At 38.5% G+C, this 16,100-nt stretch overlaps 1 protein-coding gene across 3 annotated transcripts in view; it reads left to right on the top strand.

Moving 5' to 3' along the window:
• Nucleotides 1–16,100, top strand: part of PAK2 (p21 (RAC1) activated kinase 2) — a 78,221-nt gene extending 62,121 nt beyond the window's left edge. For all 3 annotated transcript variants that reach the window (XM_061636605.1, XM_061636606.1, XM_061636607.1), the window contains exons 8-15: nucleotides 1,409–1,472; nucleotides 2,029–2,077; nucleotides 4,798–4,910; nucleotides 5,919–6,036; nucleotides 7,597–7,696; nucleotides 9,153–9,349; nucleotides 11,448–11,585; nucleotides 12,605–16,100. In XM_061636605.1, the coding sequence (XP_061492589.1) occupies nucleotides 1,409–1,472; nucleotides 2,029–2,077; nucleotides 4,798–4,910; nucleotides 5,919–6,036; nucleotides 7,597–7,696; nucleotides 9,153–9,349; nucleotides 11,448–11,585; nucleotides 12,605–12,691 (866 nt within the window). In that variant the 3' untranslated portion in view covers nucleotides 12,692–16,100. The remainder of the gene's footprint in view (nucleotides 1–1,408; nucleotides 1,473–2,028; nucleotides 2,078–4,797; nucleotides 4,911–5,918; nucleotides 6,037–7,596; nucleotides 7,697–9,152; nucleotides 9,350–11,447; nucleotides 11,586–12,604) is intronic.

The following is a 16,100-nucleotide window of genomic DNA, read 5'->3' as shown; positions in this document are numbered from 1 at the left end:
GCAACTGGTATTGAGAAGCATACTGCCTCCGACTATGGAGACAGAGCATAGCCATCATGGCTAGTATCCGTTGATAGCCTTATCCTCCATGAATTTGTCTAATCCTCTTTTAAAGCCATCTAAGTTGGCTGCCATCACTGCCTCATGGGAAAACCCATATGTTGTACGTCGCCCAGAGTGGCTGGATAACCAGCCAGATGGGCGACTAATAAATGTAATAAATAAATAAATATATCAAGAACATGATGTCATTATAATGTCCAATGATCGACAGGTGGATTGTACCACTCACTTGTCAAAATCCCATATGCAGAGGTTCCCAAGCTGGCTGTCAGGTGCTGGCTGTTTGGGAAGCACCAAGCATAGGGCTAGCAAAGAGCTTTGTACAGTGGTTCCCATCCAACAGCCAGCTACCCCTGCCCAAAGCACTTTTGCAAGAATGGTGCAGCTTACAGACTTTGGCTCTCCCACCCATCTCACTGTGCAGCTGATGGGTGGGAGAGCCAAAGCCTGCTTTCCCTTGGTAACGTGCAATCCAAATGCAGTTTGAAAATGGAAATGGACTGCCTTCCCGTCGATCCTGACTTACGGCTACCCTATGAATAGGGTTTTCATGGTACGTGGTATTCAGAGGGCGTTTACCATTGCCTCCCTCTGAGGCTAGTCCTCCCCAGCTGGCTAAGGCCTGTTCAGCTTGCCACAGCTGCACAAGCCAGCCCCTTCCTTGTCTGCAACTGCCAGCTGGGCGGCAACTGGGCTGCTTGGAACTATGCAGCTTGCCCACGGCTGCACAGGTGGCAGGGCATGTAACTCCTGAGCCACTCACTGTGGGGGTGATCTTTAGCTGGCCCTTTACACCCAGGAGACACAAGCGGGGATTTGAACTCACAAACTCTGGACTCCCAGCCAGGCTCTCCTCCCCACTGTGCTATACCAGCTGTTAAATGCACTTTAATAATAATAATAATAAAAATAATAAAATTTTATTTCTAGGCCGCCTATCTGGCCGAATTAACGGCCACTTTAAGGCTCCTAATTGTGCATTCACACCCATGGCCCTACCTGCCTCACAACTGACATCACATATGGCTTCAGGTGTATGCAGGTGGGCATAGTTGAGGGGAAACGGCCTTGCAGGCCAAATTTGAATTCCTGGTGGGCCAGGTTTAACTTGTAGGCTGGAGGTCTCCCACTCCTGGTAAAGGATATTGTGTGGTCCAAGAGGTAGCAGGTCAAGGGAGAGGTGATGGAAATCCTGCCTCCCTCCTTTAATTGAACAGAAGAACAATGTAGGATGCAAATCAATGTTGGCTGTTGTATGGGTTGAAATGGTATGTATTGTTTTCAACGAAAGCCAATGGTGCATCTTACTTGGTTTATAATATTGCATATGGAATCTTCTTTTTAGGAACTATTGTGAGCATAGGAGATCCCAAGAAAAAATATACCAGATATGAAAAAATAGGACAGGGGTGAGTATTTATAAATACGCCCTTTATGTACTGACTGTGAAATGTGTTAGTGGAAATACCATTTTCTGTGTTCTGTTTGGCATTTGGTTGCTATTCACAAAACCACAAATGCCAACAATAGATTAGTATAAGCAGTAAGTTCCAGAGGCAAACTTCCAACTGGAGTGGAAATCCTTTGCTATTTACCCTTTATTTTATGGACTAAGTCAAGACATTTTGAAGAACTCCAGTAAACTTGCCATTTTTTCCTGCCTAACTTTTGGATGCATTCATTTTCTTAATGTGATACTGTGGCAGAGGAGCATAGAATGGATTTATCCTGGGCATCATCTATTTATGCTGATATCCGGTATCCAGATAATTCTATGAAATGCTCTGTAAAATGAAAGATTTTGCTTTTTCCAGGATTTTATTTTATAGGCATTGATCCTATCTTATTGAGTTTTTAATCTGCAGTTTAATCTATTTTTCTGGAAAAAAGTACTGCATTTACCTGTTCATGACATGCATATTAAATATCTGAATGTTAATCTAATTGTGTATTTTCTTTTCACAGGGCTTCAGGTACAGTTTTCATTGCCATAGATGTGGCAACAGGACAGGAGGTAAGAGCAAACTTTGAATGTTTAGTTCATTGTGGTAGAATTGAATATTTGGGTTTTTTAAAACAACAACAGCACAATACGACTTATCTCCCAATAGTAAATTCCTCATGGTTGTGTGCAGAAGTAATCGCTTTGTACTGGAGAATCGTATGATAAAAGTTAGGATGTCTTGTGAGAATCAGATACAGGGAATTGGTTCTAAATCAGCCTTCCTTAACCTGGCGGCTTCTAGATGTTTTCAACTAATATCTTCCCTGAATGCTGGCTGGGGCTGATGGAAAGTTCTGGTCCAAAACATCTAGAGACTACCAGGTTGGGGAGGACTACTCTAAGTTGTAGATTACAAAAGCAATTTCAGTTCAGTTATTTAAACTCTCCTTGTTTTGTTCACTGAAAGTTTCTTCAGATTTGTTTAAGCATTACATTATAATAATTTATAAATCGTTATGCTCCATCATATGTGATTTTGATGTTTGTGTGAGAGCTGTCACCTTCCCACATTTATTTCAAATATATGTTAGTGCTTTTTGCAATACAGCGTTAACTGTCACTCCCTAAATTAGGCAAATGATATATCTGTTTGCAAACATGAATTATGCCTAATTGTGGTGCTGGTAGGACAGATAGGAGAGAGTCTGATTGCATGGGGAGGAGCTTGGAGGGAAAGTATCCTTTAGCATTGGTGGTTTTCTAAATCCAATGTGCCTCATCCCTGAGATCCTTGGGTGGCAAGGGGGCTTGCCCATTGACTCCCCTCTTCAGATCCTTTTGGCAAATTGGACTTTTATTGCCAAGGAAAGGGAAGCAAAGGTATTTAGGAAAGTTTCCTCTTCTTTCTACCCCACATCTATCTTTATTGATTTTGCAATAAATTAAAATATATATTCCACTTCCTGTACATTATATAATACCACTCATAGTACAGAATAATTTATATCTTATTTAATAAAAGCTTACCAAATGAGAAAATAGAGTCAAGGGTTATTCATACACATTATTACACTGATTAATAGCCATCTTCCTATGTAATACTACATGCAGCACCCAGCCTGGTTTTACCTTAAACATGGTTATCCCTAGTATCAAAACAATGTAAATCCACCCCTCCAGTAAATAATGTTTTGATCCTTATTATAAATTCTGTTTTTAATTAGACTGTTTTCCTTATCCCCGTACTTTGTCCCACATGTGATGTGATATCTGTCATATAGGGGTTCATTTGTTTTGCAAAATCCCCACTGTCTTGAGTTCTTCCCTTTTCTTAAAATGATTGCATGCTATCTAAAGCACAGTTAATCTGCTGCTTACTGCATCATTTTTTTTTAGCCATGTTGCCCTGCAACTATTTTAGACTTATTTGAAGAACACTTTGGTACATTCCTTGGTCTGACCTCTTTTACTATTGGTGTAGTCAGTTCCTATGCCAACAACCTGTTCTCCCCTGCCCCCACTCCAGAATTGTATGACCAAGAACTGTAAGACAATAAAATCCCCACTGTTGATCCTCCCTCCAAACTCCATCTCCCCCACTCCATCTGCCACTTTTCTCACAATACCCTCCTACCCCTACTCCACCAAGAATGGTGTCATGCCAGCATCCTTGTTCCTTCTCCTTGCTGTCTGTTCATTTGCCTCTCTCTAGTATATAAACAGTGGCAAGAGTAGAAGAAGGAACAGCAACCTCCATTTACCTTGCTTTCTCATTCTGGGTAGTGGTGCAGATTGAGCATGGGAGTGGGGGGCAAATGGGCAGTGGTGACAGTATCAAGGAAGGGGGCCACTCAGGGCATCTTGCCTTAGGGTGTTCCAAAATAAGGAACTGCCACCCTAAATCACACTGTTACTTTTCTCTCTCCTGTAGCATTACAGTGCAATCTGTGGGGAATTCCTCTGTTTTGTGCCCTGCTAATTTGTGAATAGTAAGAGCTGAAATAATGACTGTTAAAATGTGACAAACTTCCCTAAGTTCTTGAATCTAAATGTCAGTCAAAGTTCATATGCTCAAATAGTGCAGAATCCATTATTTGGTGAGAAATATGTATGTCCTCTGAATGTTTGATGTATTTTTTCAGATTCAAGACCGTAACAGCTAATTTCACTGCTAGGCTGATTCACTTCCTTCCAAATATTGTACTTCCAATTTACACCATCAAAACTTTGTTATCAAGCTTAGCCTCGTAGCCTTGCTGCTGTTTATTCATTCTTCTGGGCACAGGATAATCCAATTAAGCTACCTTATGTTCACCTCTGCACATTCTTGGCTCTTGCAATTTCAGGCCTTGATGTTGGACATTGCTTTTCCTACCAAGGTTTCCTGCCAACTTGCAAACAACTTTCTGTTCATAATGGCACAAATATGCTGCCTTGCTTAGCTTACAAGAACAATTGATTCCCCTTGTCTGGGAGTATTAACAATTGACACTGTACTAAGCTGCAACTTTTTTCCAAGAGTGACTCTGTTCACCTTTCCTATATTTAGTTCTGTTCTCTGCTTTGGCTGATCTTTGCTAATGCTTTATTCATCTGCCTGTAAGTGTTATGTCAGTCATGTGGATTGGTTGATCTGTCAACTGCAACCAAATGGTTATCTCAGGAAAAGGAATATAAGGAAACTATCATTTGCCTTGCTGTTGTAACTTTAGAACATATTAAGTCATAGCAAATTACAATTGTCTGTCTTTTAATATCAGCTTCTGTTGATTCCTTGTTCACCCTTTCAGGTTGCTATTAAACAAATAAATCTTCAGAAACAACCCAAGAAGGAGTTAATTATAAATGAAATTCTGGTAATGAAAGAACTGAAGAACCCAAACATAGTCAACTTTCTAGACAGGTAACTAAACACATGATACAGTAGCTAGAGAGGGAAGTTTGAACATGAAAACCCAGGTTCAAAGCCTTACTCAGTCTTGAAGCTCAAAGCCTTGGGCAAATCAATCTTTTTTCCAATCTCTTGAAAATGTCACGAGACCAGGATGCTTCTCTGAGCATTTTGGAGGAAGGGTAGAATGAATATGTAATAAATAGTTAACTACCCTCTCTCCTAAGAGGTAGAATGCAATATTTAAATTTCTGATATTCCTATAATACAGCGTGAAATCACTCCTTATTTCCTGTTCCATTTGTTGTCATAAATTAAGCTACCAGTTCAATTTCTTGGGAAGTCCGGATAATTAAGGCATTTTATTAGTAGTTTTGTGGAATTACCAGACCTATATTTTGGAGACAAAAGAACTCTCTGATACCAGATTGATATTTCTGGAAACATACACACAAACGTTCCTGTTGCAGAAATTGCTTGCTTTTAGGAAAAATGAAGGCATTTGGTCCATCTACTTACCCAAATCTACATTCTCCTACCTTTCCAACTATTGTATCTATTTTGTTTTGCACTGTTTTAATCTTAGTATTTAATTTCTGATTTGGACTGTGTATATTTCCACTCTGGGACCTTTGAGCAAAGGGCAGATGATAAGTACTTTTTAAAAATTCTGTTATCTTCTGTGTTGTAAATCACCTTCAGACTGTGTAGTATAAAGTGATACATAAAGTTCTAACAATAATAATAATAATGGCTTGTATACAACACAGTGCTAAGTCATTTGTTCTGTTAGCTTAAGGATTTACACTTGTACAATGGAACACACACACCCTCTGCATTCCCTAGATTTGTTCTAAGCTTCCCCCCAACCCTCCAGAGCAGATTTGGGGAGGGTGGGGGATGAGGGCGGAGTTTGGCTGCATATGCATAAATCCTTGCACTAATAGAACAAATGCATTGGGTACTACCCATTGCCTCAATGATGTGTTAAGTTTTGACTATGTCAAATTCTACCTTCAGTTACCTAGTGGGAGACGAGCTGTTTGTTGTAATGGAGTATCTGGCTGGAGGGTCTCTAACAGATGTAGTTACAGAGACTTGCATGGATGAGGCGCAGATTGCCGCTGTCTGCAGAGAGGTGAGTGATTAACTTAAGGATGGGAAAATACAACTTTCCCTGTGACGTTTGTTTTAATTGCATTTACATTATTGAAGCAGGATTATTGATTCTGGGACTAGGACCTGTAGCCCAGCATTTGGAGGTGAACCTTGGGAAGGATCAGGGCCCATGGAAACTTTGATACCTTTTGAGATTCAAATCACAACATTTTAAAATTACACCCCCAAATTTTGTGAAGTTTTGATAGGTACAGACTGATTTTCCAGGTTAAATACTTAACAAATCTTTAGCACATGTCCTGAATTATGAATAACTTCTGGATCTAAAAACTATGGAAGTATGTCTGTGAGGAAGAGTATGGCTTGTTGCTGCATCAGTCTGTGCAGGCCAGATTTACCCCACAGCTGTCTACCCATATTGTGGGCAGTTCTGAAGTCTCAGTGCCTATAACACTTGTTGAATGTGCAGAAGCTACTTGATTACAAATACTGTTAGGAATGAAATAGTTGTAAGAACACAATGAAACATGTAGGTTGCAGGCCAAAATTTTCCTGAATCTTTAATCCAACTATGAGCTGTTTGAAAAAAAATGCATGGCATACTAATTGTCTGAATTTAAACATTTTAAATTGAGCTCTGAAAACTAAAACAACGTCTCTTGCTTGAGCAAAAACGTAGATGGGCTGACACTTTTTAGTTTGTCATCAATTTTCATAGTTTGAGCCTATTACTTTTGTAAAACAATCTTGTTAAAAGCATGTCAGATGATAGATGAATATTTTTTGTATGGGAGAAATGTAAAATACCCTAAACCACTTCTTAATTTATCTACCAGTTTGGGAACAAGTACAGATTTCAGGCTTATTGTACTGCAGAGTAAGCAACATGGTGTCCTCCAGATATTATGTTCTACAACTCCCGTCAATCTCGGGTAAGGGACATTTGTAGTCCACGATATCTGGAGCGCATCATATTGCCTACCTCTGTTTTCCAGATTGAGTGTACGCTACCTAGCTCTCACTGTATGTGGTCTATACACTTCAGACTGCAAGAGGGCTTATGTGATGAAATGCTGCTTCACAGAAAGATTCATACAGGTAGAAAACTAGAATGTTTGGGGGGAAAGAGCTACTGACCAAGGGATAGGGATTCTGCTGGATGGGTTAGCACTCTCCATAAAAAGAGGTTAGTAGTTGGTGGAGTCAGGGGGTGCCATATTATTTTATAGAACATTAGAAAGTCAGATATATTTTTCTATACTTTGAACATGCTTCCTTCTGAAGTAATCAATATGAAAGACGTGTGATTAAAATACAATGGATTGAACCTAATGTCAATGTTTATTAATAGCTTTTGTTTATAAATGTGTTTTTAGCTGGAAGCTCTCATGACATATGGAGATTTATATTGTATATTGTGTTCATATTAGGTGTATTAAAACTATTAATACTGTGTTAATATGCATAAAAATCTTCTAATTGGTACCTGAGTAAAATCATTTGAGGTTACTAAACCACCTCTAGACAATGTGAATTTTGAATATGTTTAGACAATATTCCTTCCATTGTCTCAATGCAGTGTTTGCAGGCATTGGAATTCCTCCATGCCAATCAGGTGATCCACAGAGATATTAAAAGTGACAACGTGCTGTTGGGAATGGATGGATCAGTTAAGCTGAGTAAGTGCATGGCAGTTGCTTTGAATATATGACTAAACAGTTGGGTTTTTTATTTTTCTTATTTCTGTCATCATCGTTATGCATGTTAGTTTTATGATAAATTGCACCAAGTTGGATTTTAGTGCAAAATCTGCAGTGACAAATAAAATTGAGGATTCAGCAAGCTTTCTCACTACAGTTGATTTGCATTCAGGGTATATCGTTGAGAAGACAGGATGAATATATTATTTGGAAGCCACATAAATGGTTAAGTAGGTTAAACTAAGCCAGCTTCATAACCCATGGTTTGAAATTGGCTCACTTTGAAACTGACTGTGATCTTTAGTTTTTATGACCCACAAGTGAAGTCCTCCTGGTGGCATTGGAGGGAGGAGTGGGTAAGCCTATTCTTGTCCATGCCATATATCACTAAACTATTGTTTACCTAAATGTAAAGCAGCTCATAATTACAGTCTGCATGTAACACATTTCCAGTAAGTTTGTATTTTTAAACCAGCAGATGGCAGTCTTGATTAGACTAACCTTGAAATTGTTCAGTTAGCCAGACTCCTTAGTAGCATTCTTCTCTTCCCTTCCACCCCCTCCAGTTTAAAATTGGATTTGGTGCAGATGTTAAGGCAGAAGTGTGGAATACTAAATGAAGCAATTTCTGCCTTCAGTAATCAGCACAGTAATGTTTATTCTTGCACTGATACCATGGATTAGTAAAAGAAATAGTCTGCATTGTAAGCTTTATAAACTTGGTCACTTAACATCACATTTCATTTTTTGAAACAATTTTGGCATAGAAGTTTAAAACTTAGTTGAGGGATGCATAAAAATGATACCCTTTTTCATATGCCCCATGTATTTCATGGTGTCTCTTGAGTTGAGCTCTGAATTCCTTGCCAGCATAATGTTGCAGCAGCAGAAAGAATACGTCTGTCTGGACTGGATGTGCAGTAGAATGAGGTGGGAATAAGATGTTAAAGTTCTGAGGTGGTAGAATGAGCTATGCCATTTTACATTGCAGGTACCTTTGTGAGTGCCCCCTATATGAAAGACTCTGCAAGTACAAAACTAGTACACATGGTCTGGGCTACAACTATTCTGTTTTTCTGCTATTGTGTGTTTTAACGTTTTAAGGATGTTTTATTTTTACATAGGGGAGTATTTAAAAACTGGAATCTACCATCCAGTTTAAAGTGGTAACATTCTATCTTACCACCTCATTTTGCTACATGTGTGTCAATAAGATGGAGGAATGAACTTTAGACTGCAGGCAGTGGATTTCAGTTGTGACTGCTCCTCCAGGTTAAAAAAAAAAAGCTTTCGGGAGTATGTATTGAGAGAGCATAGTGTGAGCACTAAAATGTTTGCAGCTTTTTCTGGAAGCATAAGGCTACCAATCATGATACCAAACATGTAGGACTTACTAATAAACTTTACAATAATTAGACTTCTTCTTTTTTTGTAGCTGATTTCGGTTTCTGTGCACAGATTACTCCAGAGCAGAGCAAACGTAGTACTATGGTTGGAACACCATACTGGATGGCTCCTGAAGTGGTCACACGGAAGGCCTATGGCCCTAAAGTGGATATCTGGTCTCTGGGTATCATGGCTATTGAAATGGTTGAAGGCGAGCCCCCATATCTCAATGAAAACCCTTTGAGGGTAAGGTATTGCTGTTTTGAGCCAACAGTTGTGCCTCTGTGTGCCCTGACAGCAGCAAGTCAGAAAGAGAAAAGATTGTGTATTTCCTTTTGTCAGTGGAAATTTGTTTTCATATTAGAACATGTTTCCATATTAGAACACCTATTAGTAGCTAAAACCTTAAACACTTTCAATTTGGTAGTCAAGTAATCAATCTAATATATATTATTATATAATATATTATTAAATATAATATAATAATGAAATGCAACTTCAGAAATCTTCTGACTATATTTTATAATTTTATAATTGCTTCATTAGATATAGATTGATTGATTAGATATGTTTTTCATCAAAAAGAAGTCCATTGCACAGAACTTATTTTGGTAATGGGGTTAGATCCAGATTTAGGCATACTTGGACTAACAGTGCAATGCTAGCCATGCCTACCGAGAAGTAAGTTTTATTGAATTCCGTGGGGCTTTCTCCCAGGTAATTCGTGATAGGATTGCAACCTAAGTATTCATGGAAATCAAACATGACCAACAAGTCCCATTAACTTCATTGCCCAGGGGTTTTTTGTAAAATCTCAGAGCTGTTGATAATTATGTAGCTTAGTGAAATATTGTATTACAATCTGCCATTGGATTGCTAGTAAGGAAAGGCTTAGCAACCTGCAATGCCATTGTTACCAGGCTGGCTCTTCTATATTCCCATCTAGCTATTTTATATTGTATCTTCCTAAAGGTATGGTTCTTAGGAGAAAATTGTCTGTGAAGTTTAAAATGGAGTCATAATTTTAAGCCACCAGACAAAGTATGGTTTTAGGCCTCCATCTAGTGAAGCTATATGGCAGGGGTAAGGAACTTGTGGCCCTCCGGATGTTGTTAGACTACAACTCCCATAATCCCTGACCACAGCTAGCTGGGGCTGATGAAAGTTGAGAATCCAACAGTATTTGGAGGGCCACAGATTCCCTACCCCTCCTTTACAAGGTAGAATCTTCTACATAGCTGAAAGTTTCATTCAGGTTTCAACCTTAGTTTCATGCACTGCTAAAGAGACAAGCTGCTTATTGGTTAAAAGACAGTACAAATGTTTAAATGAATATATTTAGAAACAACTACCTGTATGTGTGGTGCTTCCTGCTCATATGTATATTGCTTTGAATTGTGACTTTACAAGGCAGAATTCACGAGGTTTCAGCATAGTGCAAAACTTAATAGGTAGTGGATGTTACTCCTACTGTTAATTCTGTTTCCCTAGGAAAGGACTTGAATAGATAACAGTGGTAATGTATATATTTTGGCTGTCCTGTTAGAGAATGTCAAGTATCAAGCTTGGCAAGACATCTGCCTGTGATCCTGAAGAGATTCTATTTATGCGAGTTGACATTACTGGATTAGACAAGCTGATTTGACTATGTACAAAATAGCTCCTATAATCCTAGTAGTATATCTTTAGTGAAGTTGATATGATAGGTTTTCATGAAGAGTTGGAATGGCATCTGCTGATGATTCACCACATGTTGGGACAGAGGCTTGTCTAGATCAGTGGTTTCCAAAGGTCCTGCCCTCAGGAGATGCTTTCTATGTCAGCCTGTGGAACAGCCCTCCATAGAGGAGACTGCATCCTACCACAGACTTATTCATGTGTGATGTTAGGTAGACTTGTTGGGCCTTGTTGCTTTGTGTGAACTGAGAAAAAACCCTAGAATGCACCTGAAAGTTCCTTGTAACAGTGCATTGCAAGGGATTGATTAGGTCTTTGTTTACCTGTAGATTGGTGATACTTTATTAGTATGGTTTATAATGTTCTACTTTTGTAAGCTTTCTTTGGAGACGTGATCAAAAGATGCTAAAAATATTCTAAATAAATAAAATTAGTGATTGGACACATGCAGTCGTTGGGTATCTGCCAGCCATGATTTTTCATTGGGGAAATCTTGGATAAGCTTCCAATTCTTGTTTCCCTGGACATAACAGAAAACCACACATTTTGAATGATCCCTTGGGTCTTTCCAGTTATATGATTCTAACTTAGGTGCATGTACTGTACAACAGAATGCAAACCACAATTTTGTTTGTTATAGCTTTGAGCTTTTTTCTTTTTCTTGCAGGCATTATATTTAATAGCAACAAATGGCACCCCAGAGTTGCAGAACCCAGAGAAATTGTCCCCAATATTTCGTGATTTTCTAAATAGTTGTTTGGAAATGGATGTAGAGAAAAGAGGGTCAGCCAAAGAACTGTTACAGGTAAAGACATGGGGATCTTGTAAATGGCATCAGTTGTAGACAGTGCTTTCTAGTGACAAGTCAAGTTACTGTACAGAAAGACTGATATAATCAATGAATTCTGAACAACAAAAAAGTTAAGAGAATATATTTGCACATTTAAATTTTTTATTTGTTAACAGATTTATATGGCCACTCATTAATGCATGTTCCTTGGACACCTTTTTTAAAAAAAGTAAAGCATTATTTAAAAAAATTATATTTAAACATTTTTTTTAAAAAAAACAGCAAAAGACACAAAAATTCATCCTTAAAATCCTTTCTTGCAGAAAGGCAGAAAACACATTCTGTTTGCAGCTCAGTTTGCAGAATAAAACGCAGCTTACACAATGAGATCAAAAATGTTTTAACACAGGTTATTTAAAAGGCCTGTGTGAATATGTTCACCTTGCACCAAAAACATCTTAAAGATGGTGCCAAGGTGAGCATCTCTGAGGCGGCTGTGGGAAGACTCTTGGCAAGAGATGTTTAAATTGATATGCTCAGCCTTTCCCTTGAATTGTTGAAGAGCTGAGTACAGTTTCCATGCTGTTCTCCTATATTCCATTATGCATACTTTCCTGGAGGCAGAGGGAGACTCATGCTCCACTAAGCTTTGTGGCAAATTGGTGGTGTCAGACTTTTGTCCTCCCCATCCAACATGCTTTACTTGTCACAGAGCCCATTACGCTCAGGGCAAAAAACTATGACGATGGAAGGCAGGATGTCATCTCTCCCTGCTGCTGGCTTAGTCTAGAATGGAGCCCTCTTTCCCTGTTTTAACTGCCATCCAAGACTGTGGCATGGTTAATATGTAACGGCCAAACTATGTTTTGGGCATTGGGACTGTGTCTAAAAGTCATGCACTGCCCCTCACTTTTCTCCTCATGCATTTTGATTCCCTCCCTGCTTCCCTGTTACTGTTTGACTTAAAATGATGATGCTTTAGTTTCCTTTGAACTGTTTTTCTATTAAAAGTTGTTCCTTTTCTTTCCTGTTAGCATCCTTTCCTGAAACTGGCCAAACCTTTGTCAAGCTTGACGCCGTTGATCCTAGCAGCCAAAGAAGCAATGAAGAGTAACCGTTAGCGTTGCTGCTGTGGCCTTCATGATTTTTGTTTTTTGTTTTTAAATTTTTTCATAATATATAAATTGTTGCTCTTGTTGGGGAGGTTGACATTCTGCAGAAGGGAAAGAAAATCTCTCGCCTGGAAGACACAAGAGAAGAAAAAAAAGGTGGTGGTGTTAGTGAACTCTTCTGGAAGAAGAACTGAATCACTGGCCTGTTCCCCACTTTTGCAGGCAACTCAAAAATGTATTTTACTATGCCTGGGAGTTGTTGTTTTTTATGACTTTGCTGTACCAGATCCCACTCAGTGTGCTCTGTTGGGCACTTTCAATACTTGAACGACAGATTCAAGCTTGTAGAGGGAGGCATTACTTTTTGATCTGCTGACCTTTTATACCCTGTTCCCTTCCCTCTGTCAGTCAGTCATTCAAAATATTGTGGTCTCTGAATTGTTAAATGACAGATATGGTAGAAATGTGAAAGTTCCTCTTGTTCCCTTATCTCTATAATATACAATTTAGCTATAACTATATTGTAGCATTAACCACCCAGCTACCTAGGAAGGATAATTTTTCAGTGGCTGTTCTTAAAAGCAGAAGAACATGGGCAGAGGGGAAAGAAGAAGGTTCAGCAAAGTTTGATATGGAATTTTTGTGGTATGGACTTCTTAACATAAAGGAAAGATGCCTCTGAATTTTGGAGATTGAATACATGTGGGGAAAAGGAAGGAAGTGTTGCTTTTCTTTTCTTTGTTAATGCTTACACCATCCTCTGGGCTTGGGGAGAGAACCCCATCCCTATGAATTGTCTTCCATTCCTCCCTTGCCTGTGTAGGCTTGTTGGTAATATTTTAAAGGAATGTCTTGAAAGTGTGTTGTTTTATAGCAAAGTTCTGTATCCATGTTCTGACTTGGGCTTTGGGCTTTATGCTGGTGCCTTCTGAATTTTTAAATTACTCTTCTTTGTCTTAAATACCTTTTGTATATGTTGTACATTTTCCCTCCAAAAACAACTTTGGAGTTGTCAGAATTAAGTATTAGAGCTCTCTTCCTCTTTATAAATAAATAAATAAATATATCTGCATCATTTCTACTAACAAAAGACCCAGCAGATTTGCAAAAATAGAAGATCCAAGATGTTTTGTATAACTCAGCCACCTGAATCTTCCGAAGGCCAAAAGTGCTATTCTGCGGAGACAAAAATTGGAGATAGCAAAATAGCTGATTCAATATTATTTGAATTGGCTTGTGAATAGCTGGAGAAACTTGCCATCTCATGGTGATCCTTTCTCTTGAAAGACTTACCAACTATGGCTGAAGACAAACACAAGATAAAGTGCCTCCTTAATGAAAAAAAGTAATTGGAGCCGTAGAGGAACTGAAGGTCTGGTTCAGGTTGCCAAGTACACCACGGAGACTCTTCACTCACATCAGCCTTATAAAATCACTGTGTTTATGTGCAGCTTCTCTTGATGGAGAATTCCTAAGTGATGTGCCAAACAGTAACATAAGAGACTCATTAATCTGGTGCTATAGCTTTGTCGCATTCCTATATGGTAGTATTGGAAGAACATTTTAAAATCCTAAGAGGTAATCTATCATGCCTTTTCTGATGGTCAGGGGAAAACCTCTTTCTTACTTGTAAACAATATTAATATGTGTTGGTATAAGAACATCACTTATGCTGGGTTTTTATTAACAGTTTGCAAAATTTCAGGTTCTGAGCTATTTCATCGCAGAGGGCTCCATTCCTTCAGATCCTGGAGCTTCTTGCATTCTGCTGTGTACCAACAAATGCCTTAATGCAGCTGAGAGCAGTGCCATACCCCAGCATGTAGTCATATATCATGTGAGAAGTATTCATTTGAAAACTGTGTAACAAAGCAGCCCAGTTTATTTTCAGAGCATTTTGAATGTCTTTTGGTTTAGTCCAAGAAGTGTGGTATCCTGTCTGAGTGGTATTTTAGGAGGTAGTGGTCTTCCTCTGGCCATAACTTGCAATTCAATTACTATAAAAGATAGAATAGCCATGCCCTTAAGTTTGATATATGTGAATCAAACCAAGAAATTTAAAAAAGCTCTACAGTTAACTTTACTCTTCTTACCATTGGGTCTTTGTCTGTTGCTGGCAATGGAATTTGTGGAACCCATGACTCCTGTGAGATAGGTGTATGTTGGTGTTTTATGGTAGCAATTAAAGGTAACATTTCAGAACAGCATGTACTGGCTTTTAATTTCATTAAAATTATTTAAAATGAGCAGTTGACTGCATCTTTGTGAGGGTTCTCAAACCCTTCTTTAAAAGTTGCTTACAATTAGGATTAGCTCAGTATTTGTTGAAGCACAACCCATAGCATCTCTGGTGCCATCGTGATCTTGAGTACTACCACAATATGTCCATTTGGGTGCTCTTAAGTATAACTTGCAGCTTTGTGCTATGGCAGTTCGTTTATCTAATTTCCTTGTCCCATGTTGCTAGAAAGGAATTAGGAATAGAAGTAGAAGTGAACTGAAATGGGAACTCTTCACGCAACAGAGAAACCATCAGGAAGTTTGAGATATAATTGTTTATTATGCAGTGATGCATGCAGTTTGTATGGTATATGGACTGAAAATATATTACAACTGTCTGAAAAGCTTGGTTTAGAAGTGGAAAAGTGGCAGTCTTCCCCTTGAGGTCTGGTTTGATCTTCAGGATTATGTCTGCTGAGCACAGGAGGGAGAACACTTAGCAGAAAATCGCAAAGGTTCTTAACTCCTAACTGATCTTCCTGTTAAAGATGCCTTAAACCAATTTTTCAGGCACTAATGTGACTAAATATTGGCTGTATTTCATCAAAATATGAGCCCTCCGGTAGTTGGGTGAATCTTTTTTTTGAGTGTTGGGCATGTTTGCAATGGCACACCATGATTGAACCTGAAAGGAGGAGAGAAGGGTATCTCATTCCATGAAAGCAGGCTTCCCTGGAATGATGAGCTCCCAGATTTTTCCCCTGCCCCACCCCCAAAGTTGAAATGAACATGACTACTTACCATAAATAAGTTGAGCATTTGTTGATTTGAATGGAGACATTAACCACTTGAGAATATATCTGATGAACATAAGTGGGCACTGTATATGTTCTTTAGAGCAGTTTGGAATAAAGTAACTTTGCTGTTAAAAGTTACAGAATTTCTTTTGTCTTCATAGCTGGAATTAAGTATATCTTCTTGAAACGATTTCTTTCTTTGTTCCCTTTCTCTCACTTTGTCAGATGGAAATGGAAGTAGTGCAAGCTTTTAATTTTTTTTACTGTCTTCAAATGTTGTTGCCTTTTGTTTAATTTAATCCCATTCTGTTATTTAATTGTTACTGCAATATTAACTACTGTATTTGACTATGTTTAATGACTTCGTTCTTTCAGGGCTAGAAATAAACATTTCTAAATTG

This window comes from Rhineura floridana, chromosome 7 (assembly GCF_030035675.1).
Source record: "Rhineura floridana isolate rRhiFlo1 chromosome 7, rRhiFlo1.hap2, whole genome shotgun sequence".
Classification (NCBI taxonomy): Eukaryota; Metazoa; Chordata; class Lepidosauria; order Squamata; family Rhineuridae; genus Rhineura; species Rhineura floridana.
The sequence above is the reverse complement of the archived record's forward strand: the minus strand, read 5'-3'. Positions and strand labels throughout refer to the sequence as shown.